The sequence below is a fragment of the Hippopotamus amphibius genome, chromosome 2 (genome assembly GCF_030028045.1).
Source record: "Hippopotamus amphibius kiboko isolate mHipAmp2 chromosome 2, mHipAmp2.hap2, whole genome shotgun sequence".
NCBI classification, from domain to species: domain Eukaryota; kingdom Metazoa; phylum Chordata; class Mammalia; order Artiodactyla; family Hippopotamidae; genus Hippopotamus; species Hippopotamus amphibius.
In genome coordinates this window covers 174,177,458-174,192,861 of record NC_080187.1, presented here as the reverse complement: position 1 = coordinate 174,192,861, position 15,404 = coordinate 174,177,458, and the positions used below count along the sequence as shown (strand labels likewise).

Below are 15,404 nucleotides of genomic sequence, written 5' to 3'. Positions count from 1 at the left end.
TTTTGGGTTTTTTCCAATTGTCTAGTATTATAGATAACATTTTTATGAACATCACTAAAGCTGTAGTTTCCATGGAAATGAAATTGCTTGGATAAGGAAAAACACATGACACTGAATGTCTGGTTTCCAGGAAGAAATTTTTCACCAAGCTATGGCTTCAACAGCAGCATATGAGGCTGCTGATTTTCCAATACTATATCAGGTATGGATATCACTCTTTTAAATTAGTTGCCGTTTTACTAAGCTAAATTTTTCAGAGTTTTAATTTTCTTTTATTTTAACCTGTAAGGTTTTTGTCATTACACATTTTGTCATTAAAAAATAAATAAGATTAGAAAACATCAGAGTACATCACACAGAATAAGAATTAATACCCTTTCATAAAATAAAATATATTAAACAAAGTTTGAAAAACACTGTTCTGATCCAAGTTGCCTTCTAACTTGACTCTTTTCTCTCAAGGCAATGTATTACCCACAGTTCTGAAACTCAAAATGCTGACGAGCAATATTGGAGCTTGTCCGGAATCCCAGGCTCTACTCCAGAGCCACTGAATTTGAATCTTCATTTTAACAAATCCCCAGATGATTCTATCACTTTGAAGTTTGAGAAGCACTAATCTAACTGGTAGCAAGAGTGATTTTTTAAAAGTGTAAATCAAAAGTTGTTGCTACTTACCTAAATGCTTCAATGGATTTCTATTGCTCCTACAATAAAATACAAAGTTTTGGCTGTGATATACAAGGTTCTGCATAATTTGAATCTCACCTGACCCTCAATCTCAGCTCTTAACTCTCTTTCTCTGACTCTCTATGCAGCCACAACACTGATCTCCTCTCCTTTCAATTTTCTCAACTTGTCATGGCCTGTCCCACACTGGGTCTTATTCTTTCATGCATTTGCAACTTTCTTCTCCCAAATCTTGGTGAACCTGACTCATTTTCATCCTTCAGGTCTCAGCTCAAACATTACTACTGTAGAGAAAGCCTTCTGACTTCTGCTGACCTTCCTGAGTAATGCAGCCATCCACAAACCTCTTCTTAACTCTCTATCACACCACCCTGGTCATTTCCCTTATGGTAGTAACCATAATATGCAGTTATATTGGTGACCCTTACATGTAAATGTGTTCATTGCTTAAAACTCCAATTAGAGTGTAAGTTCTATGAGGTCAGTGATGTTGTTTTGCTCATGGCTTTACCTTTAGTGCCTAGAATGGTGACTGGCACATAGTAGTCATATCAGAAATATCTACTGAATAAGTTGCTTGGCCCTTCTCTCTCTCTCTCTCTCTCTCCTTTTTCCCTTCTTCTCATTCCCACCCTTGCAGCTGTCAACTCCGTGTATGTTCTCCTTGCTTGGTATGTGGTACAATTCAGTTCTCTCTGGCCCTTACTCGCAGGCTCAGATTCTGGCCTCCCTTTGCTCGGTGACTCTGTTAAATAAATAGATCCACTTGGTCTCAGCCTGTCCTCAATCAAACGACCTCACTTTGTCAGGTGTAATCTCAACGAACTGGGTCAACTTGAGGACTCATAACCCCACAGTGATATATCTGAAAGAAAAAAATGAGACATGCCTAAAAGACTTTGGAAAATATAAAATTTTCTTCAAGTCAAATAATTATGAGCCCATGTCAAAGTTCGATCTCAAATTACTGCAAAAGAAAATCTCCTTAGGAAACATATTCAAATAGCTAGCCTTAGTAGAAACATTTTATAGATGACTAGATGTTTCAAAAAGTCTGATTAAAGATCATTATTACGGTCAGCGGACTGGTTCCTATTTATTCTACTTTTGACTCTCTGTGTACTGGCTATTAGGTTCCTCACATGATTAATAGTCATTGGAATGTGTAATGCTAATTTCCCAGGAGTGTTTATTTCGTTAGAGTTTGTTAGAAAATTGCTCAAGCTCTTTATCAAAAATGATAGTTAAGTCCCATGTGAGTCTGTACAATACATCCTTCCAAAAAGGTCCATTTTAAAGCAGTTTGGGGAAACTTATTTTTTTTAAAAAGTAGTTCAAGTATTTACTACAGTATCTGTAAAGGTGGCAGAGAGGGGCTTTGTCAGGTCTTGATCTTACTCTTCTTGCAAGCTAATAGCTTGTTGTTTTTCTGATGCTGTTAGTAAAGACACCAACCCTGGGTCAGAGACAAAGCACGTTATTACTTATGGCCCAGCAAGCAGTATGAACATTGGCATATTTGCTTCAGTTGCCTTTGCCCATAAGTCTCTCAGGGTGATATAAGGGGTGCAGATAGATGCTATGCATATGATGGGATTGTGTCATAGCTGATGAACAGCAAGCCTTGAGAATTCATTGCTATTTTTACCAAGCAGTAAACTAGCTTATTCTTTGCCTCAGGGAAGACATTACCCCATCCCTCAAGGTTACTTGCTGTTAGCACAACCCTGAGAAATGGCTCCGGTTGAGTGGTCATGGTCTTACATTTTTGGTAAACCCAGAAAGTCATGTAGGAGTATAAGAGACTCACAGTGGACTGTCTTTCAACAATATCCACTCCATGGTCCTATACTGTGTTAGTTTCTAGAAAGTTTTCTTGCGAGTATGCCATTCTCTCAGCTGTTCTGATTAATCTGATTGACAGAGACTGAGACTATTTGATTTTTCTCAAACAAGCTTTAATTAAAGCTACTGTCAGCAGAACTCTATGCAGCAGGGTGAGGCCAACATGCATCATTAACCTCAATCATGCCCCTAGGATCCCAGATTCAGTCAACTGTGAAGAAGTCCCAGGATATAGACAGCTAGGATGTAGCGTGAAATTCATTATGCTCCATGCAAGGGAATTTGACACACTCATCTTTGGTTTAATTGCCAAAAAGGAGGCAGAGTAACGATGCTTCCCAATGCAGAGATGTGCTTTTTTCCAAGACATAAACATATAACTCCAAGGGAAACAGATTAATCCAGTTTGGGATTTATTATTAAACTTGATTAGAATCATCATTATATCACTTTGGTTAAGCTATTTGAGCAGTGTCATTCATGAGGCATAACTCAAGATGCTCACACATCAGAAGCATATACGTTTGTCCCACTCACACTGAAACAACGTTGTTCTGATTTATAGGTTTGTACGCATGCGGGGATGGGAATCCATGTTGAGCAGCTTCCATTGATGGTGTCAGGCACAGCAGAACAGTCCAGGACAAGCCATATTCCTATGAGTTTTTCTGTTTTCACAGACCATATGGTTGTCTGGCTAGGCTGCTGTGCTGGGTCTAGCATACAAAGAGAGCGTTAATCCCCCTCCCTGCCACAAACACACACCTCCAGGCTCTAAGATTCTCCCTCCCCTAGTACCAAGGTTGTTGCTCCTTTTCCACCACCATAAATTGGTGTGACCATTCTAGCAGTTATAACTTTGCCATTTTTTAAATGCATTTCCTAATCACACTCAAAACTTTTGTATAGGAGGATAAAGAGCAAGAAGGACAAGGGCATTTTCATGTCATTTACGGAGACCAATTATATTCACCGCCTTGGGCCTACTGGGCCACTGTAAGGGAATTCTTAGAGCAGTGTACTCGAATCAGTGGTAGTTATCTTCATGATCTAGGACCACATTTATCCAATAGGAGAATCTAGATGGCTGCACAAGAATTAAATTTTCATGCCATTTTGACTGGGCTACTACCAGAAAGGTGTACTAACCAAGCTGGTTGGAGGTTCCCTCTACAGCGAAAGGAAGAAGCATCATGCTTTCCACTTCTTTGCTTTCCACTTCTTCTTGCTTTCCATGCAAGTTGGAGTAGCTGTATTTTTTTCTACTCAACCTGTTAAGTACAGCTAAAATCCCTGGACCACATGTAAAAGCAAAACATAAGATTTTGGAGAGAAGAAGCCAGACTAGCTAGGAACTTGGGTCGGAGGAGTGACAGAGCCGTGAGTTCCCTGAGTTTTCAATTTTTTATTTATTTATTTTTTGACTCATATAACCCAAGGGAGTCCTGGAAAAGACAGGAAATGCCAACAGGGGCAGACAAAAAGTCCATGAAAGTTCTTCTCTCTCTAACCAAAGGACCAGGAAGAGGACAGTCTAGGAAGACATAAAACTTTAAGACATTAATCAGCCCTCTCTGGCCAAACATCACAGAAAGGTGTGCAGCAACCAAGCAAATATTTAAGAAAAAGGTAACTGAAACCTGGTCGGGAAGCTTTGTGGTATTTTAACTTATACTTGCTCCATCATCTCATCACTGGGTCCAGGACAGTTTTTAGGTAGCCGCCTGTATTCCCAGTGTGGGCTCCTGGTGGTGGAGGAAGCAGAGCACTTTGTTATCCAAGAATAAAACTTGACTGTTTTGACCTATCAGGTGGCTCCCTGAAGGACTAAGGCAAGTTATATTTCACATAACTCAGAGCTCTCTCAGGGTAGAATAGCTGCTATGCAAAGAAACTTTTCTAGGAAAAAAATCACTAGAGGGATTCAACAGTAGATTTGAATAGGCAGAAGAAAGAACTTGAAGGTAGGTCAATTAAAGTTATCCAATCAGAGAGCAGAAAGAAAAAAGAACGAATAGAAAAGATCAAAACCTAAGATATCTGTGGGACATTGTCAAATTTACAGACATAATTATATTAGGATTCCCAGAAGAGGAGGAGAAAGAGTGAGAAATGGCTGTGTGATTTCTGTCAAAGGCAATGTTCTCTTAGAGAAAAAGTTTTCATTATTATCATCTTCTCTCTCATCCTACTTCCTACACAGTTGGTGGTGGGAATGGGAAGGACATGACCAGTCCATCTTTGATGGATACTGTTTACCTGGTGCTTGAGTAGAAACGGACCAGCTGCATTGCTGGTCTCCAGCCACCAGCTTCTACAAGGACAGGAGGCAGGTGGTGAAGCAAGAAGGAATAGCAGATGTCTGTGCTTCTTTCTGTGTTAGACCCAATTATGCTTCTTGCATAGACAGCTCTCTGATAAATCTGGTTTTCTGGTTAGGGTAGGATGGAAAGGCAGAGAGAGTGATACTAGACCCATAACTTTGGAGATTAATTCCTAGATGCCAGGGCTGTGTACAAGAAGAGGGAAGAAGAGGAATTGGACATATGAACAGGTGCATTGGGTTTTATTTACAGTCTAGGTACTGAAGGCAGGTCCATCTACCACCACCACTAGCCATGTAAGCACTGTTTTCACAGAGATGTACCTTTGGTGCAAAATGGAATGAAGAATCCTGATCTCTTCTAGTCCCTGACCTTGCTAAAAATATGCCCAGGGTGTTAGCTGCAAACATGGTTGCTCAGTCAGATTTTAGGCCATTGTGTCTTCAAAGGATTCTTTTGAGTTAGAATAGATTTCTTTAAAATTTACAGGTGGGGAAATAAGATAGGAGGTGTCTGGTCTGATGTGCAGAAGAGTTACACAATAACAAATTCTCCTTGAATCACAAGAGCCTCACCCAGACTTCTATCATAGAATACTTTAGGGCTGGTTTTCAGTGCAAGAGAGTGGCCATTTAATAAAACTGATTTTACCCAGACAAGCGTTGCCATTTGATGTAAAACTCATACACATACACATCATCCTCTCCCCACACACATTGACTTGGACCATATGCGTCTCTAATTTTTAATTTAAATGGAGTGGCGGAGTTTTACTTTCCTCACTTCATATAATAAGAGTCTATGTTTTGAATATTTCTTTGATCACTGTCTTGAGTCCACAAGATGGCAGTGTCTTCTCAGAGACTCTGAGGAAGGCTCTCATGTATTCCTCTGTGTGTGTGTGTGTGTGTGTGTGTGTGACAGGAGAGAGAGAGAGAGACAGGGAGAGGTGTGGGAGGAGGAGCTCAATGGTGTAGCATGGGTGGTGAAAAGAGTCTCTTTTTCATTGGTAGAATGGGTTCTTTTACGATTTCTAAAGCACAAGAATTAGCAATGTTTCAATTCGACTCATTTTTTTTAGGGTTTAAAATTTGAATCCTCAGTGAACCAGGGGAGGAAAGAATGATGAAATCCTCAAGAGTTTTACTAGTGATCCTGTGGCTTCAGTTAACCTGTGAGTTTGGGGCATTTCTATGGGAACATAAAGCACAGTATTTGGAGTCATTGTCTATTCTAGGCCCATGGATAGAAACATGAATGTTTTTTCCCTTAAATAAGGGAAGGTAGAGGTGGGAGCCTGTGAAAAGTGAACTTAAATTCTGGAGAGGAAGCATCCACCACCCAACCAATCTCCTTTGACTGACCATGCGTTGTCTCTCTGCACAGGGATGAGGAGCCAACAGGAGGGAGTGGAGCAGAGTCCTGCATCTCTGCCTGTTCCAGAGGGAGCCATCGCCCCTCTCAACTGCACTTATAGTGACAGTGCTTCTCAGTACTTCGTGTGGTACAGACAGTATCCCGGGAAAGGCCCTGAGTTGCTGCTGAACGTATACTCCAGTAATGACAAAGGGGAAGGGAGATTTACAGCGCAGGTCAATAGAGCCTCCAAGTATGTCTCCCTGCTCATCAGAGACTCCCAGCCCAGCGACTCAGCCACCTACCTCTGTGCCGTGAGCACACAGTGCTCCCTCAGCACCTGCAGTCTGTACCCAAACCTGCTGGGGCCCCAGCAATGCCTGATGTAGAGCTTAGGCTGCAGGGCACAGAAATTCTGTTTGCTCTCTAGATGCAAATGAGAATTGAGAGTAACAGCATGAAAGGTGTGATTGATTAGAGAAGTATTTTCATAATTCTGAACATAATTGACCTTGAAGTGAAATTAAAGACACAATTTGGTCAGAATGTTTGAAATGTTTTGCAGTCTTTTTGTTTAGTCTATTTTAAAAAATTTTTTATTGGAGTATAGTTGATTTACAATGTTGTGTTAGTTTCTACCGTACAGCAAAGTGAATCAGCTATACATATACATATATCCCCTCTTATTTTATATAAATTTATTTATTTATTTATTGGCTATATTGTGTCTTTTTTGCTGTGCGAGGGCTTTCTCTAGTTGTGGAGAGCGGGGGCTACTCTTCGTTGCAGTGTGTGGGCTGCTCACTGTGGTGGATTCTCTTTTTGCGAAGCATGGGCTCTAGGCTCATGGGCTTCAGTAGTTGTGGCACTCAGGTCAATAGTTGTGGCTCTCAGGCTCTAGAGCGCAGGCTCTAGAGCGCAGGCTCAGTAGTTGTGGTGCACAGGCTTAGTTGCTCCACGACATGTGGGTTCCTTCTGGACCAGGGCTTGAACCCATGTTCCCTGCATTGGCAGGCAGATTCTTAACCACTGCTCCACCAGGGAAGCCCCTCGTTTAGTCTACTTTTATACTACAACTTTCCTCAATGAGATTGGTTTTATGATACTTTTACATATGAGAATAGTATTTTTTATACATCTCTATTGGAGTATAATTGCTTTACAGTGTTGTGCTAGTTTCTGCTGTACAACAGAGAGAATCAGCTATACGTGTATATATATATCCCTATATCCCCACCCTCTTGAGCCTCCCTCCCACCCTCCCTGTCCCACCCCTCTAGGTTATCACAAAGCACTGAGCTGATCTCCCAGTGCGATGCAGAGCTTCCCACTAGCTATCTATTTTACATTTGGTAGTGTATATATGTCAATGCTACACTGTCACTACATATCAGCTTCCCACCCTCCCCACCCTCTGTGTCCTCAAGTCCATTCTCTACATCTGCATCTTTATTCCTGCCCTGCCAGCAGGTTCATCAGTACCATTCTTCTATATTCCATATATATGTGTTAGCATACAGTATTTGTTTTTCTCTTTCTGACTTACTTCACTATGTATGACAGATTCTGGGTCCATCCACCTCACTACAAATAACTCAATTTCATTTTTTTTATGGCTGAGTAATATTCCATTGTATATATGTGCCACATCTTGTTTATCCATTCGTCTGTTGATGGACATTTAGGTTGCATGTCCTGGCTATTGTAAATAGTGCTGCAATAAACATTGTAGAACATTTATCTTTTTGAATTATTGTTTTCTCAGGGTATATGCCCAATAGTGGGATTGCCGGGTCACATATACTTCTATTTTTCATTTTTTAAGGAACCTCTGTACTGTTCTCCATAGTGTCTGTATCAATTTACGTTCCCACCCACAGAGCAGGAGGGTTCCCTTTTCTCCATACACTCTCCAACATTTCTTGTTTCTAGATTTATTGATGATGGCCATTCTGACAAGTGTGAGGTGATACCTCATTGTGGTTTTGATTTGCATTTCTCTAATGATTATTGACGTTGAGCATCATTTCATGTGTTTGTTGGCCATCTGCATGTCTTTGGAAAAATGTCAGTTTAGGTCTTCGGCCCATTTTTAGATTGGGTTGTTTGTTTTTTTGGATATTGAGCTGCATGAGCTGCTTGTATATTTTGGAGATTAATCCTTTGTCAGTTGCTTTGTTTGCAAATATTTTCTCCCATTGAGTGTTGTCTTTTTGTCTTGTTTGTGGTTTCCTTTGCTGTGCAAAAGCTTTTAAATTTCATTAGGTCCCATTGGTTTATTTCTGTTCTTATTTCCATTACTCTAGGAGGTGGCTCAAAAAGGATCTTGCTGTGATATATGTCATGGAATGTTCTTCCTATGTTTTCCTCTAAGACTTTTATAGCATCTGGCCTTACATTTACGTCTTTAATCCATTTTGAGTTTATTTTTGTGTATGGTGTGAGGAAATGTTCTAATTTTGTTCTTTTACATGTAGCTGTCCAGTTTTCCCAGCACCACTTATTGAAGAAGCTGTCTTTTCTCCATTGTATATTCTTGCCTCCTTTGTCAATGATAAGGTGACCATATGTGTGTGAGTTTATCTCTGCGCTTTTTATCCTGTTCTATTGATCTATATTTCTGTTTTTGTGCCAGTAGCATATTGTCTTGATTGCTGTAGCTTTGTAGTATAGTCTGAAGTCAGGGAGCCTGATTCCTCCAGCTCCATTTTTTTCTTTTTCAGGATTGCTTTGACTATTCAGGGTCTTTTGTATTTCCACACAAATTGTGAATTTTTTTGTTCTAGTCCTGTGAAAAATGCCTTTGGTAATTTGATAGGGATTGCATTGAATCTGTAGATTGCTTTGCGTAGTATAATCATTTTTGCAACATTGATTCTTCCAATCGTTAGATGATGGTATATCTCTCCATCTATGACAACAGTATTTTAATACTATAACTGAGATATTCCCTCACAGTTTCTCAACCACCTTGCTCTTTCCCCATGTAGTTATTCATTGCTTTACAAAAATACAAAAGTAAAAAAAGAAAAAACAGAAATGCAAAAGAAAGGAATCTTAAGCAACTACTTTGAAAAAGATGTAAATCATGAATTATAGAGATTTCCCACCCCACCTCCACTCTCAACTGCAACCCCACTGGTGGATTAGATAAGGATACATTTGGTGGGTGGATGGAAGGACTAGAGTCAGAAGGTGAAAACTAGTTGAAACAAAAAGCCTAAACAGTTGCAGGGATTCAGATCAGAGGCTTATGTTACCCTTTTTGAATAAAGGGTGAGTAGAACTCAAAATTCCTGGCTTGAGCCTTATGGGAGAGTGTATTGACATAGTTGAGAGACTTAGCTACAGGCACGGAATATCCCATACCTGCAGTGGGTGTGGGAGCACAGAATGACTTCAGATTTCCTGAGAAGGTTCTCTGAGTAAGCATCATCTGGAATAAAAAATTCTAGACATCAAGGAGATTTGTTATGGTGATTAAAGACCTACATGTATCAACTATCCAAGACAACATGGTATTGAGGATATCTTAGAAAATGTTGGAGAGGGGAACTGGGAACACCAACAAGGATACGAATATCCCCCCACTCCTGACTCACTGGCACTGTGGGGTTGTCCTCTAACTTATGCCCAAGTCCAGGAAAGATGTTTGTGGCCTGATGGAATTACAGCCTTATAGTAGATCTAAAGTTGAATTACAGGGAAAAAAATTATGAGTCACACTCATTGTAAAGCTGAAGCTGTGGTCTGTTAGACATGACATTGTTCATGTAGTTCAAAGAGTGGGAAAACTTGGAAATAAGGAATTAAGACTTTCATTCAGTTTTCTTCATATAGACAGTGGCTAAAAAGATGCAATCCAATCAGAATTGGCTTCAATCTCAGTCTGCAGACTTATGACTCACAAATATTTCCAAATCATGGAAAAAAAAAATATTTGAAAGGCAGTAAGAAAGAGCATGAAGTTGTCCTGGAAGCAAGATACTCAAATTCTTGTTCCACTTTTCTTGTGTGCCTTTTGGAGCCAGGTTTCTGGTGCTGGTTTGAACACCTTTTGCTACTAATGAGCCACTTGATTTTAGGCTATACTGTTATACATATTTCAGGATTTGGTTTAGGATTAAATGAGGTAGCATATTGTATTAGGTTGAATTCCTTAAAAGCAAAGCCTAAATTGGGGTTTTCTGCACCCATAATTTTATTTATTTATTTGGCTGTGTCAGGTCTTAGTCGCAGCACGTGGGATCATCTTTGCGGCATTTGAGATCTTTAGTTGTGGCATGTGAACAATTAGTTGTAGCATGTGGGATCTAGTTCCCTGACCAGGGATTGAACCTGGGCCCCCTGCATTGGGAGCATAGAGACTTAGCCACTGGATCACCAAGGTAGTGCCACACATAAGTTTTTGAGAAATGCAAGTTAAGATTGATGGAAAAAAGCTAAGAAAGGATGTGGCTCAGCTGGACTCTTGATCCAGCCTGACTTCACGGGGACCTCTGGAGCATGAAATGCACCACAGAACTGATCCCTCCTACTTTGAGTCAAGGAGGGCAGACAGCTGACCTTCTGTACTCTGGAATAAAGCATCATTGGATCAGGGGTATACCCTACTGGAGAGTGGTGACGTTTATTGGCATAGAGCAGTTTTCTGAGGAAGAGGGCAACTGTGAGCCAAGTGTAGCCGACACTTGCCACAGCTGGGGACTGGGTACACTGGCCTGGAAAAGGGGATCTAGGCTGGGCCCCAGCAGTGTCCACTACCAACATGGAACCCTCTTATCACATGGTCTGCATTCAGTAAATGATAGAGTTTATAATTACTGTATTTAAAATGTTCATTTCTTTCCAGTTAATGAGGTTCAAAAAGCTGACCTTACCAATCCGGAAGAATTGAAATAATGTAGGGTAAAGCACTTAAGAGAAAGAAATCTAAATAAATATGAGAGTTATTATTCAAAGCCAAGACTCAAGATTTTTGAGAGTAGTGACCAAGAAACCAGTATATCATTCTCTTAGTTCCTTTGGTCATTCTCAAAATACTACATTCCCACACTAGACCATAGAGCAAGACATTCTGCCATCACTTTGGATCCAAGTATAAATGACTCTGACGATTCACAGTTGATGACTCTGGGCTTTCAGGTAGGGAAAGAGATACCATCTATACTTATAAATGACTAGTGTTACTTTGTTCCTGGTTTACATTTAAGAATGAAGGGCTGGGTAGCAGGACGGACTCCTTATGTCATTGTGTCCATGTTCTCCACGAGGTTTCTTCCTAAGTGGGTTGCTTGGCCCGTAGTCTGGGAGTGTGGACTTACCATGTTACTAGGCAGGTTTCTTTTCAGGATGAATGAGCGGGGAACTGGTTATTAACTTGTTCCTCCCCCTCCCCTTCACCTAATATCATTTTGAGGGTGGCTTAACTCTGTCGACTACTCACAGGAAAAATTAGCATTCCAGGTGTTTTATTTCAACTTTAGTGAACATCAAATGTTCATGTACAGGCTGGTCTACTATGCTCCTCACATATAAGTACAGCAGCTGGATGGAGGGTACAGAGGGAGACTGGTGTAGCTATTCCACATATTGACCTTCTATTTTGTCCTCATGTTCTGTCCCTCCTGCCCTCCATCATACTTATTCTCTCTCTCAGTCCAGAATCTCTACAGGTCCCTAAGGAGTAAGTTTCCTTCACTGGCATTTCCAATCAAATCTTCTCATGGTTCATTCTGGGCTGTGCCTTCTCCCTCTCTGTCTCAGCCATCTGTATGCTCACATCTACTTTCTATCTTATGGGAAATGTTGATATCTTTCATCTTTTTATTATTTTCACATTATGGATTTAGGATCACCCTGTTTACACTTGTAAATTTTATCCCAGTGGGAAGATTGGCGAGGAAAGTACATATGCTTGATCAGATATTTTGAATCAGAAGCACATCCCAGCAATGTTTAAAATTTCAAACTGACCATATGATTTGGTTTTACATGTGAAAGAAAATCTATCGACAGGCTCAAGAAGTAAATAGAAACACAAGGGACGAGTGATTTCAAGCTGGTATAAGTCAATGGAGTACTCAGAAAGGGGGAAGTTGTTCTGACCTTGTGAAAAGGACATCAGATGGCCAGATTCTCATTTTACCTGAGAATTCTCTTCTTAGTTATTTCTATTTTAGGTTTCAGTGGTCTTTATGCTAAAATAAGTTAGGTAGGGAAATCTTTTCCCTTTAGAGTTTCATCTTACTATTAGACCACAGAGGGAACGTCCCTTGATTGACAGACCTTGTTTCCTTCCTTCATGGGATGCTGCTTGCTTTGCTACGTTGAGTGTCACTGTCAATCTACTCCCATGTCCTCTGTACCCTCAGAGGTTCCTCTCGTTTCTGCTCTGTTGTTTGCACTCCTTCCAGCTTTATTGAGTTCATGTAGCTGTACTTTTCTTTTTCTCACAATTCTTTCCAGAATCATTTATTTATATGCCATATTTTCCTTACCTTGAGAATTTTGCTCAGGGTTCTTTGCAAATACTCCTCTGTTGGCATTCTTCTTAGTGTGATGTCCCCTTCATTTGGCCTAATATGCTGGTCTATTGTTACCATTGAAAACTGGAACAGGACTCTCACTTTCTTTACTTAAACATGTGGTGCCCAAGATATTTTCACATAGTTTTTTTTTTTCATTGAATCATACACTTTATTTTTATTTTTCAGAACTTTTATTGAGACACAATTGACATGCAAGAAACTGCATATATTTGAAGTGTACAGTCTGATATTTTTTTCTTATTAGTAATGTATACATGGCAATCTCAATTTCCCAATTCATCCCTATTTTCACATAGTTTTAACAGATATCAAAGTTGTTCATCCGAGACTGAGTTGTCTTCAGAGTTTCTGCTTGACAAAGAAAATTGTTTTTATTAGTTTGCATTGATTAAATAATTAATGTCATGTGTTTCAGGCTGATTTTAAGTAAAATTCTCTGGTCTAATTTACTTTTTCCTTTTAGCAGCAATCAAGGAATACTCTCTCCCCCTCTCCCACCCGCTATGATGCTCACATCCAGCAGCACAGGCCCTATGAAGCTCAGCTCAGCTGAGGCAATTGATCTTTTCTTTCTGCCTCCCGAATGGCTTTTCAAAAAAGAATAGAGTATTTTAACGAAATTCCAAAGTCCAGAATATGGTCTTTTGTAACTATTTTCTCAGTGAAGTAAACTACTCTTCTATTACAAATCCCCATTTCTCAGTTATTTTAGGATCAACACCACGTACTCCAGAAGATGACTTCATTACAGATTCAAGAAGGAAGAAACATGTTCTGCTGAAGATTTTTTTCCCCCAGATCTTTATTGGAGTATAACTGCTTTACACTGTTCTGCTAATTTCCGCTCTACAACAAAGTGAATCAGCTGTATTTATACATATATCCCCATAGCCCCTCCCTCTTAAGCCTCCCTCCCACCCTCCCTATCCCATCCCTCTAGGTCATCACCAATCATCGAATCTATCTCCCTGTGTTATGTGGTTGCTTCCCACTAGCCATCTATTTTACATTTGGTAGTGTGTATATGTCAATGCTACTCTCTTACTTTGTCCCAGCTTCTTCTCCCCCCCTCCACATGTCCTCAAGTCTGTTCTCTACATCTGCGTCTTTATTCTTCCCCTGCTCAACATTACTAATCATCTGCTGAAGATGATCACATCTTTGAAATGAAACAGCCAGCTCTCACGGATCGTATGTTCTGCCTCTGGCCTCCAGAGGGCGCTGTTGCACAAAGGAGACATTTGTTTTTGCTGCAGATCATCACCATCCACTGAGCCCTCCTCCTGCAGCCGGCAGCTTGTCCTCACTGACATCTGAATTGATAAGCGAATAAGGGGCCAGAAAGGATCCAAACTCATTAAGAGAAAGACTTTCTAACGGTTCTTGAACCTTGTTTAAGCAAGGGACTTGTCCAGCTCAACGTGCCCTCTCCTCCTACAGCTCTGAAGGCTCAGGGGCCTGGGCTACTGTCTTACCTGCTCAGGAGCCTGCAGCGTTTCCACTGCTCAACCATGTGCCTGCTGCTCCTCCCGGTGCTTCAGGTGGTTTTTGCCCTGAGTTAGTAACATCCCATTCCTTTTCCTCCTTTCACAAAAGTGACCATCTTCTAGTTGGAGTCTGAATAGAGACACCTTTTCTTCATAGCCAAATCTGTGCTTCTTCTGCTTACACAGCATTGATGTTTCAGGTGGAGCCCAGTCAGTGACCCAGCCCCACGGCCACATCACTGTCTCTGAAGGAGCCCGTCTGGAGCTGAGGTGCAACTACTCATCTTCTGTTTCACCGTATGTCTTCTGGTACGTGCAGTACCCCAACCAAGGACTCCAGCTTCTCCTGAAGTACACATCTGGAAACAGCCTTGTTTCAGGCATCAAAGGTTATGAGGCTGAATTTGAGAGGACTGCGAACTCCTTCCGCCTGAGGAAACCCTCAGTCCATTGGAGTGACTTGGCTGAGTGCTTCTGTGCTCTGAGTGACTCAGTGCCTGAGTCTGCAGGGGCAGCGGAACACAAAGCTCCTGAGACCTTGGGACATTTTGTAACTCAAGAACTCGAGGGAGTTTTTAAGATGGTCTTTGTTTCTGTGAAGGCAAATAGGGCAGGATGGGCTGGGCCCTGGGGAATTCTTGTCTCTGGAATAGTTGCTTCAACATCCGTGCTGTGCCACATTCAGCTAGACTTTATATGGGATGGAGGTCTTCTGATGAATTTCTCCAGAGGGATGCCCCCCACCAACTCCCCACGCCACCCCCACACTGAAGCAAATACGTCAGAAAGTGTCAGAGTTCTTCAGTCAAAAATGTGAAGTGAAAATTGATTTTTATTAAAAAAATCATTTCTAGTGTTCATTATGAGAGCACAGCTCAGGGGTCGATCAATGTGTGGAAAACTGAAGCACTTGGTTATAATGTTAGCTGACAGGCTGTGCCACATAAATTCTCAGTTAGGGCAACCTGCAGCATATGTTCCAATGAGTGCTGTATAGGTTCTCAATCCAGATTTGAGCTTAACGTCTAGCGCATGCATAATATTTCACTGTGTAATACTGATATATTTTAAAATCAGTCAGTCATCATGATGCCTAGACTTCTGATCTTGTGAGTGTTACACAAGCCTAATGAACAAACTGAACGTAATTT

At 40.8% G+C, this 15,404-nt stretch overlaps 1 pseudogene and 1 gene segment (V, D, J or C); both read left to right on the top strand.

Annotated features, from left to right (window-relative positions):
* The first annotated feature begins 5,981 nt into the window (after positions 1–5,981).
* On the top strand, positions 5,982–6,604 carry LOC130844630 (T cell receptor alpha variable 12-2-like). The segment is given in 2 exon segments: positions 5,982–6,033; positions 6,246–6,604. Coding segments are annotated over 2 exon segments (411 nt in total).
* Positions 6,605–6,672: 68 nt separating this feature from the next.
* On the top strand, positions 6,673–15,070 carry LOC130844629 (uncharacterized; annotated as a pseudogene).
* Positions 15,071–15,404: the final 334 nt, after the last annotated feature.